Raw genomic sequence first — 10383 nt, 5'->3', positions numbered from 1 at the left:
CGATGCTACTTGACAGCGTGAGTGGAGACCGTGGGTCGAATTGAAAGTTCACATGATCCCTCGACACTGGGAGATCATCCGAAGGACACCGTTCACGAGCATTCTTGAGTTGGAAGTCGTATACCAAGAGCGGGCCCTTCTTGACTCTCATTGCGGAGATACGATAACCGCATCAATAAATTCGAGGATCGGGAAAGCATGTCGACTTTCGAGGGCTGAAGATGTGGCAATCGTTCTTGGCTGCGTTGCGATGGGGAGGCGATCGTGTTTCGAAGAAGAAAACACGGTCGACTTTCAAGAGAGGTATTTATCGAAGACGTCACGAGAGCACGGAGACTCCATCGAGGAGCACTCTTGACAGACTCGTTGGACGAGAGGGAGAAGAGGAGAATTTTGCCAAACCATCGATGGTGTACCTCCCGGGTACAATCCTCTTCCCAAATACCTCCCTGCTCGGTTCCTAACTCGGATCGTTGATTATGTCGATGATCTACCGGAATGGGGCGCTACGCATGGGCGCAGCGACGCACAGTGGCTTATGGAGGACATACCACAAGCCGCTACCCGAGTGCAATCTAGATCTGCTGGGGAAGAAGACCAACACCGGGTATGTTAAGGGTTGCAGTGGCGCTTAACATCCGGGTTTTATGAGTGACCGGAGCCGGAAAGAAAGTCCGTTCTGCAAGATCCCAAGGATCTCGTGCTACGGTGAAAATACTTACGGGAAGCGAGCGGCGATAGAGACGAGTTTGTCATCTCTCGAAGGAAAAAGAGGTAATAATTCAAAAAAATATTTTTGTTTAACTGTAGACGTTAACGTTTAACCATATCATTTACCGTTTAACTTTATTCATCTATCGTTTAACATTATAACTTACCGTTTAACTTTGTTCAACTACCGTTTAAACTTTTAGTTTATAGTTTAATTTGTTTGTTTACTGTTTAACACAATAGGTTATAACGTTTAAATATACGAGTTACATGTGTAAATATAGTTTTAATTGTTTAAACTAAATAATTTCAGCTAAGATTGTTTGCTTTACACATGCTAGTTTCTGAAATTTGGTTCCGTGAATCTTGATGAAGAAGTATTTGTTCGGACCAACCGTCGAGTCGGATGCTATTGCTCGGAAGCAGCTTGCTCAAAGGCAAGATGAAAGAGCGACCTCTTCTCTTGCTACTGGGCGCCTGCTTCTCCCGCTTCGGGCCAAAACGCATTCGTCGAGGCCGAGAAGCCCTCCCCCACCCCGCCCGACCGTGGCTTCCCCCGACCGTGTCGGCACCCGAACGTGGCGGCTCCCACGGCGCTAGGGCGAGGGATGTCATCTGCAACTCTCATCGCGAGCTTGCAGATTTTTGATGACCGAGGTTCCCTCGGCTTGTCGCTCGGGTGGAGGCGTTGGAAGGCGGTCGCGATCACAATCGATCGCGCCTTCCCTTCAAACAAATGAAGCACCCGGGGACGGATACGCCGTCGGAGTTCGACGACGAGGACATCATCGGGGTGACCCTTCAAGACGGCCTCATTCGAAGAAGCTTGCGAAAAAGAGGAAAACAATAATGCCTCCGTCTCCACCCGTGCTTGGGTGACGATGAAATAATAGCGAGCACCATCGGCAGCAGCACCTTCGGCCGGTGATGTTGTTAACGCTGATGACATGCCCATCACGGTGGAGGAGATTGAAGATGGCGCCGAGGTTCTGCGCGGTGGAAAAAGATCGTCGACTCTAGTTGTTGGCGACATCATGCATACTGGTGGAACCGGCGCAGCGATGCATGGCGATCAAAGATGGACACAATCCATGAAGAAGAACAACCGGACAACGTTGTGTCTCGCATTGATCGTCGCTGCAGTGGAATTCACGGTGGAACCAACGGTCGACCGTGCTGCGTCGAGGCGGACACAATCCCACAAGAACAAGAAGCATGTAAGGAAGTGTCTCCCGGGTTGATCGTTTGCCGTCGTGCCCCCATTAAAGGAAGCGATAAAAAGTAGAAGAACTCGGAAAGTCTTCATTCGAAGAAAAAAAAATACGTTGCTAATCGCTACTCAATAAGTACGAGCGAGGAGTTGATAAGGATCTTCCTCAACTGCCCTATGGACAAGTAAGTTTGAAGTTTTTATGATATTGTTTAAAACTGCTTTTTAGTTACCATTTAAGTAGGAGCGTTAACGTTTAAAATTTACAGATAACATTTAACTTATAAGTGATACCCTTTAAATATTACCGTTATCGTTTAAACATTCAATATAGAATTTAAAGTTTATACTTTAACGTTTAATTTTATACTTACAACATTGTTTACATGTCTTTGTTCCGCTCAACCACAAAGACTGTCGTGTGGAAGAACGACTCGTCGACACCACACGGGCCAATCTATTCGACCCGCTCGAGGGAAGGAGATGGTCGCGAGGCGATGTGATGGGACGCGTTCGTATGTATCTTGCAAAAGACGATGAGCGTAGTGCCATATCGTTATAAGAGGCGCCTCCCATCACACGACACTCGGCCTTGTTCATGTCAAAGCGGGCGACGACGCACATGAATCCACGATGGCTATGATTGGAGATGCCGCGCGAACTTGCGTGAAGTGGACATCGTCATCCTCCCGATAATTATGAGTGGCCACTTTCATGTCGTGCGTCCCTCGACAATGAAAAAAACAAGAATACAAGCATTATTCTTCATGCCAAAGCGAAGAATACGATAAAAAGCAGCTAGAAATGGTAAGTGCTTTAATAATTTGTGTTTGTGTAATAGTGTTCGGTAAATAATCGGCATTCCAATATGAACTTGTATATCTCGGCAGTGGAACCTATTCGACCTACGTATCGACATGGAGTTGGGCGAGTCGGCGACCACAAAGTACCCGCTTGTTCACGACAACGAAGCCCCACGACGAAAAAGGAAGTGTCGATCGCAGCGTCTATGTCATGCGGTTTATCGGCGATTACTCGCCGGTGAGAAGCTACTGGTACCGCAGATCGACGTCCCCTTATCTGCGATTAAGGTATGTTTCCCGCATACTTAGGGAGGGAGGCGTACCCGCATCACGACCGAGAGGGAGTCTTCGTAGCGGGTTCTTAGTCATTCTTTCTATATTTGTATACATGATTCTTTCTTTAATAATCCAGATTCATTGTTTAACATATACTTTCATTGTTTAAGTATATAGTTCATTGTGTAAATATCAATGTAATTGTTTAAACTCCGTTTTACTGTGTAAAACGAACCGAGGGAGAGTGTACGCAAAGCGGGGTCATAGTCATTGTATAGGTGTAATAGTTTCAAATGTAAACCGGTTTAAATTAATTCATTTTTTTCCGAAGAACATGACAAATTTTTGTCAATGTAAATGTACATGTATCTAAATTCAATTAAATTCATTCATGCTTTCGTTTTGAGGTTCCGTTCTTGTTGGATGATATTGTGTATATGTTAAACAGATACTAATGTAGTTTAAAAGCGAAACATAGAAAGTTAAACGAGAAACGCTTGGGGATCCGAGTGTGTATTAATTACAGCTGGGGAACCGGCCGCCACGATCACGGTGTATATGTTAAACGGATTCTAATGTAGTTTAAGCGGAAACATAAAAAGTTAAAGCAGAGACTAATATAGTTAAACGGTAATATATAAAGTTAAACATTAAGTTCCATAGTTACATAATAAATGGAACTATATACACAATACACAATGCCCTACTCGACAACATATTCATCTGCACGATCTACGATTGTGACTAGAGGCGTGGCAATGGCTACTAACGCACCTCGCGGACCCCGGGACGTTCACGACTCGATCCTCTTTCGTCTAGGGACGCCCGGGTTGCCCTTCTCGACTCGCGATTTCAGTCCGTTCCTCAACAAGTATCTCTACCTTGAATGCTCACTGCCGTTGCATAATATCGCATCAACTTGGACTGTCATAGACGTAGAACACAAACATTAGCACTCGTCCCCTCCCCGTTGTAGATCTAAAGAATAAGACAAAAACTCTCCATAATTTAATCGAAGAAAGCTAAAAATTGAATACACCAAATGAGAAGAAGAAAAAGAAGAAGAAGAAGAAGAAGAACAAGAACAAGAAGAACAAGAACAAAAAGAACAAGATATGAGCCTTCTAAACTTTGTTTGAGAAAAAGCAGAGGGAGGCAAAAAAATCAAAAACTATGCATAAAGAAAAGTTATGATTGGGCTACCATTTTTTCCCACCTTTTGCAAGCAAAGAAAAGAAATTTTCATATCGTGGACCCACTTCAACTTACCGTGCGGGGTTAAAAGGAATGTAAAAATATAACGAGCTGTCCAAAGGGTGTCTAAAAGTTGGAGGGTTTTGGGAAGTTTCTGAAAAATTACGAGTGGGTGAATTTTCCTAATAATATATAATAATAATAATAATAATATCTTGAGTTATATAGGTCATGCTTGTTTTTGGATTTTTCGAGGTATCCAATTTCCATAAACGAAAAACTGCAGAAAGCCGGACAATGTAGCTATTCATCCTGCTCTACATAACTTTAGAGCACAAAGGGCTTTGAAAATGATCAGAAACAATGAAATCAGTGTAGTTCCAGCCAAAGATAATGGATATAACAAAACACCATTCAAACAATTCAGACCTGAGTGACAGATTTTTCTTCAGTCATCCGCTTAATTCTCTGAGTGAGCTTTCGAATCACATCGATGATCACTAATTTCTTTTGCACCCTAAACTGGACGGCCAATTCCATCGAACTTGGAACAGTTCCTTTCAAAATTGATTCATCCTGCATTATCTTTGTGGGGAAGTGTTCTAGAGCAACTACACAGAGCACAACAATGGTTCGGAGTGCAGTGGTCTCTACCGAGACGCCTAAAGGAGCTTCATCTGATAAGGACATCAAAGTCTTCAAATCATACTTCCGTACAGCTGCTTCGCTGCTTGTTAGAAGTACTCTCAAGGCAGCAATAAGACGGCCATCAACCAATCCAGCACCACCCAAAGTAACCTGGATTATAGAATCAAAGTCAAACAATAATAGTGTCGAAAAATCATAGCAACATTTGCAAACGGAAAAAATACAAATACTACTAAAGAAAAACTGCACTGTCAGTTCTTTTTGGTCCAAGGATAAAAAATTTCTTTTGAACGGAACCAAAAATGCCCATCTTTCTCATCAATGTAGAGATTAGTCATACAAGTAGCTGGAGATTACTGATACTCAAGGTGAGATGACAATTATGCAAAATTCAATATTTAGCTGACATATAGATTCAGTAGCTTGAATTGCTTGCTTGTAAATAATTACAAAGATAAAGATAATTAGAAAATGAAAGGTAACTGAAAGTGGATATTGTTTCAAAAATTTTAAACCTAGTGAAGGAGGATAAATAAAGTTTCTGAGTGAATTGGGCTGAAAATCTGTTTAGCAAATAGGAAAAATATGGTTGTTAATCAATGATGCCTATTAGAAGCAAGACATTTTTCTGTTGAGAGAAATTATGCAGCCAAACATGATGCTTTTCTACTGTTGACTAAAACCCAATTTGCACATGATTATTTCTCAGTTTTCAATAGTGCCCCACCCCACACAAATAGTGAGTCAAAACTGAGGTTACCACTATGCCAATACCATTTGGATTTTGTCTGACAAACTCAAGACATTGAAGTAACATGAATTTTAATGGGAGTGGATCCATCAAGTATTTCATCATCAAGACCAAGAGTCTTTTGAAGCACTAAACTAGTTCATTGGTTTCTCAGGGAATACAAACAACAAAAGTATGTTGTTCGTCTAGTGAGGGACCAACAGGTAATTTGAAACAAGACCTCTCTTCAGTTGCTAGTCCAAGGAAAACGGTTTTTACTGCTTAAACTTTAAGAAGGATTCACATTTTGTACATGTGAATACCAATTTCAACCTTGGTGACCTATCAGATAAGCAGGTAATCAGAAGATCAGGACCTCAGGGCATTAATTGGGGCTTTGAGGCCGTCTGCTTTTATTTTTTACAATATAGAAGGAGAGAGGTAGCCATGATACTTCAGCAGAATTGAGTAAGCTCACTTATATGTATTAATCTCTATGATAATCTCCGCCTACGATCCCAAAGGAAGCATTATCAGATAAGGGCAATATAGACACAATGTTGTAGTGCTGGCATGATTGTCAAAGGACGCTTGAAATTACTGTAGTTGCAAACAACATATACGCTAATAGAGATTAAGTTCAGAAAAATACCTTCAAGTCAGCTCCATTGCCAAACAAATTTAGCTGACACAGAATCTCCTGCTGCCATTGGGCTGGAGACGAGAAGCTAGGGAACGAACCACCAGCTGCCATACTAACCGCATCAAGAAGAGCACTGTCATACTTAAGTTCAAGAAGGTCATATGGATTAGATGGAATAACAAACCCATAATCAAGAAGGAATAGGTCATTGCTTAAGAAGCCATAATTTAGCATAACCGGAGCATTTTGTTCAATTCTCTTTTCTGCCACTACCTGTCAATGTAGTTTGAAAATAATAGTCTCATAAGTTAAAATCAGAGTATACAATAGCTTCACAAGTCAAGAACATTCAATCATTTCAACAACACCCTCCAGTCACTGCATCATCCATTGCCCAAATATGCATGCACCCATAATGATAAATAAAAAGAGAGAAGCATGGACATATACAACATGCAGTTAATACTGTAGCAACTTAACAATGCCATCAGCATCATCCCCACCTAGGATTTGAACAAATAGTTCCTTGTGTCTGGCATCTGGATAATCATCAAATTTAGGTGGCCAAGAAAATTAACTATGCTCTATCTTACTAAAACAAGGTAAAGCAAACAGGAGAACTTGTGTGAACCTCTTTTCTTTGTGCAATAAATATGAGCTGAATGAAGTCAAAGAAACATATAACATAGCTTGTGACTTGTCTATATTCAAGCACTAGAACATATATCTAGCATAATGTTTACCAATACCCTTACCTGCCAGTTAAATATTTTATTTGGACTTTGATCTCAAAAGAAAAGGATGATCAGGAAGAGTTCAGATTTCAGAATGACCCAGCAATCAAGTTTCGAATGATCAAGCTTAATTTGTAGTATCAAACAAGCAGATGAATTATTCTACCAAAGTCACTACTTATGTTAGAGTTCAAATGGCAATACATTTTAGTCAGAGTGTCCATTCTGATCTTCAGACATGTATTCAAAGGATACTCCTTTTAGATGTCTGGTAAGATTAATCAACTAACACATGGAAGTATGAGCATAGAATGTAAAGTTGTGATTTTTTGCATCACTTACTACATGTCTACAAAGCTGGTTATACAATTAAAAAATATCAAAAACTGAAGAAGATTTACCAATGAACAGTCAAGATAATAAGTATCCATGTTTAACCCTCCCATTCTAGGCTTAGGAAATTGATCACTAATCATATTCAGCATTTGCAGGCCTGATATTGCTCATTTTTAAAAGATCAATTCAACAATTTTTTGAAAAAAGATCCTCCAAGATTAATTCACAATTTTGGTATTCATTGTGGGTAATGTTAACTTTTAATCAAAATCTCATTGAATTCGTTGAGAAGAGAATTTATTATCAGCGAAATATAGGTTTAACTGAAGGCAGTTTAACACGAAGAACTTCATTACAACCAATAGTGAACAAAAATTTCCATCCACTTCAACTAGAAGGGATATATAGATTCATCTCTGAGATGACGAAGATGGTGAAGAAAGCCATTGTGTGAGAAGATGGGAACAAACAACAACAATTATTTCAACACCCAGGCTCAAGCCAATCAGATCAAAGGAAGGTGAAATAACTCATAAGGAAAGCAAATAGACAACTAATAGAAACTTGAAAAAAGCCTTCATGGTAATATCTAAGACTTTCAGCCATGAGAGTAGCTTTTGGCTGGATAGAGCTTAACTTTGAGATTGGAAGGCAAACATTAATGTCAAGAATACTATACTTGTAACAACCAAAATGCCTTGAGAAGAAGTAAGCACTTGGAAACAAAATTATTTGAAACAGGTAAACAAACATTTGGTCATTACATAAAATTAGAGATGAATTTATAAATGGGTGAACTTTGCGTCACAAGAAAATTCAGGAAAAAGAAACTTAACGAGGAAGAAAATCTAAAAAATTCTTGCCTTTACTAGCATATTTGGGTTGCTAGCATCTTGCTCCTGAACAATTCGAGCATTTGGGTGAAAGCTGTGGTTACACATATCAATAAGTGGAAGCAGCATAGTAGTGTCACTGTGTTTTCCATCAAGTAGAATCTCTCCATGCAAACGAAAGGCTCGAGAAGAAACTGATGCCATGGCCCAGCCAAGTGATGAAGAACTCACATCTTGACCTCCAAAAGGATGATCCTTTAAAGCCAAACTCTCGAGAATGAGTTTAGCTGCTTTTTCAAACTCAAGAAGAAAGCGACATCTCTTATTTACCTGCAAAACATCCAGTATGATTTTCACAAAAGAAATCTCATCATTTAATCTCGGGCTGACCATCAAGAAACATCAAATGAAAAAAATAACAAATAATCAAAGAAAATATTACCTACCTGATGAATAAGAGGCGCATACTGAATGTTCTTTATGTCCTCGCCCGAAAAGAAAATAGGTAGACTGAAAGTTTCAGGCAAATTGCTGATGTATGGCCACCAAAAGGAACCAACTGCTGCTCTCTCTTGAAGAAGCCTCAAGCCCAATTTCATAGCCCATAATTCCTCTGTCAAATGCTCCCACTTAGCCTAATTCGCAAAATACAATGTTACAACCTACAGGACATTAGTATCTCATGAAGCCCTACATGCTAACCTATTCCTTAAGACAGTGTTCAGAAAAAGAATAACAAAGGAATAATTACAGAATGAGAGTCAAAGATTGTATTTTTACAAATGGATAAACCAACTTCTTCCTTAAGGCACAATCCATCCTACACCTATCCAAACACAACTCTAATCAACATACCAGATTGTAGAATTAAGTGAAAAAAAAAAAACTGAATACTAATTTGATTTCCCGATATTTTTGTCTCATTCCCAAGAACCTCCAAGAATCCAGTCTATATTGTGATCCCATAATGCCCCATTTTCAATAGAATGAAAACAATAAAGGATGAGACAATAATTGAAGAATCAAAATGGAAAAGAAGGAAAACAGGTCAAGAAATTCAATACCGGGAATACGAAGAGCAAGTTCAAAGAGCGCGGAATCCCCATTGGACTCGGGAGACTTCTTGAAACGCAAGGGGATGTGACTGGGGAGAGCGATGAGGTCCGACCCTTCAGGGATATCCTCGGAAGCTACGACGCAGAGTCCATGGGCACCCGTGTCAGAGATCTTGAGCTTCGGATTGACAAACCCTCCCTCCCGCCGCACCCATCGGATAAGATCCGGCGGCTGAGGCGCTATCCGCAAGGCCGAGCAGGTGATCGTGCGGTGGCCGGACAGGGACACGGCGGCCGCGGCCATGCCTGCCGTCGCGGTTAGCATCTTCGAAGCCAGAGAAGTCGCCATTTAAAAACTTAAGGCTTTGGAAGAGAAAGATACTCGTGTGACTAGCCTTTGTTCTCCAGCAGGGGGCCGCGTTCATTGCAGTAGGGCTCAATTGGGAGGTCATTATTTGAGTCTTTTTCGGTGGGTGTCAAATTATAATCTTTACATATGTAAATGTATAAACTACTCTAGGTGTGCTTCTTTGGCCTGATTTAAAAGTACATGTAATTGGAATTACAACATTTTTTAAAATCTGGTATTTGTTTGAATGGATTTGAAAAATTCAAAATAGTTATAAATAATAGATTTTGGTGTATTTGTAATTATGCCCAAATTGGGCGCAGTCAGACTCCCACACTTTGTAATTTTAAAAGAGTATTGCACGTGGTGTCACGTGACAAGGAATTTTTATTTTTTATTTTTATTTTTTAGACCAAAATCTTGGTAGGTTCATCTTTATCTTTGATTTTTTTTTTTAACTTGAAAATTTTATTATTTGATATTTTTATATTTAATTTTTTATTTAGTTGGCTAAGATCTTCTATCGTGCAAAATAAAAAAAAATAGTATATTATTATATTTAATCTTAATATGAAATGAAAAAAATATAGCATGTTATTATATTTTATCTTTATATTTTATCGATACTTTGCTTTAAAAAATCATAAATTATGTCATATATTTAATATAATTATTAAAATTAACAATAAAAATGTAATGAAAACATAATTATATGTTAAAATAAGTAATTATATGCATAATTATTTTTTTTATTATTAATAACATTTAATTGTGTATTTATAATTAATTAAATTTAATGTTGAATCAAGGTGGGGTAATCTCACCAAAAGTGTTTATATCATACAAATATATTCAACTAAA

The 10383-nt window shown here is 39.2% G+C and overlaps 1 protein-coding gene across 2 annotated transcripts; it reads right to left on the bottom strand.

Moving 5' to 3' along the window:
- Nucleotides 1-4390: 4390 nt before the first annotated feature.
- Nucleotides 4391-9586, bottom strand: LOC120282514 (actin-histidine N-methyltransferase). 2 transcript variants are annotated; one of them, XM_039289335.1, is made up of 5 exons: nt 9183-9586; nt 8565-8731; nt 8149-8448; nt 6225-6488; nt 4391-4992 (listed from the first exon to the last, which is right to left on the bottom strand). In XM_039289335.1, the coding sequence occupies exons 1-5, from the start codon at nt 9520-9522 to the stop codon at nt 4618-4620; spliced, it is 1446 nt and encodes a 481-aa protein (XP_039145269.1). In that variant the 5' UTR covers nt 9523-9586; the 3' UTR covers nt 4391-4617. The 2 variants fall into 2 exon arrangements, with proteins under 2 accessions (XP_039145269.1, XP_039145271.1); XM_039289337.1 differs by having other exon boundaries at nt 8565-8753; nt 9183-9372.
- Between the last annotated feature and the right edge of the window lie 797 nt (nt 9587-10383).

Source organism: Dioscorea cayenensis, chromosome 18, assembly GCF_009730915.1.
Source record: "Dioscorea cayenensis subsp. rotundata cultivar TDr96_F1 chromosome 18, TDr96_F1_v2_PseudoChromosome.rev07_lg8_w22 25.fasta, whole genome shotgun sequence".
NCBI classification, from domain to species: Eukaryota; Viridiplantae; Streptophyta; class Magnoliopsida; order Dioscoreales; family Dioscoreaceae; genus Dioscorea; species Dioscorea cayenensis.
This window is presented reverse-complemented; position numbering and strand designations above follow the sequence as displayed.

Excerpts from the sequence above, each read along its gene's own strand:
- LOC120282514 (XM_039289335.1), bottom strand. The coding sequence starts at position 9,522 with ATGGCGACTTCTCTGGCTTCGAAGATGCTAACCGCGACGGCAGGCATG. Across the intron at positions 8,732-9,182 it reads ACTTGCTCTTCGTATTCCCG|AGGAATTATGGGCTATGAAA; the intron begins GTATTGAATTTC and ends AGCATTTGACAG. Across the intron at positions 6,489-8,148 it reads ACCCAAATATGCTAGTAAAG|GTAGTGGCAGAAAAGAGAAT; the intron begins GCAAGAATTTTT and ends CTACATTGACAG.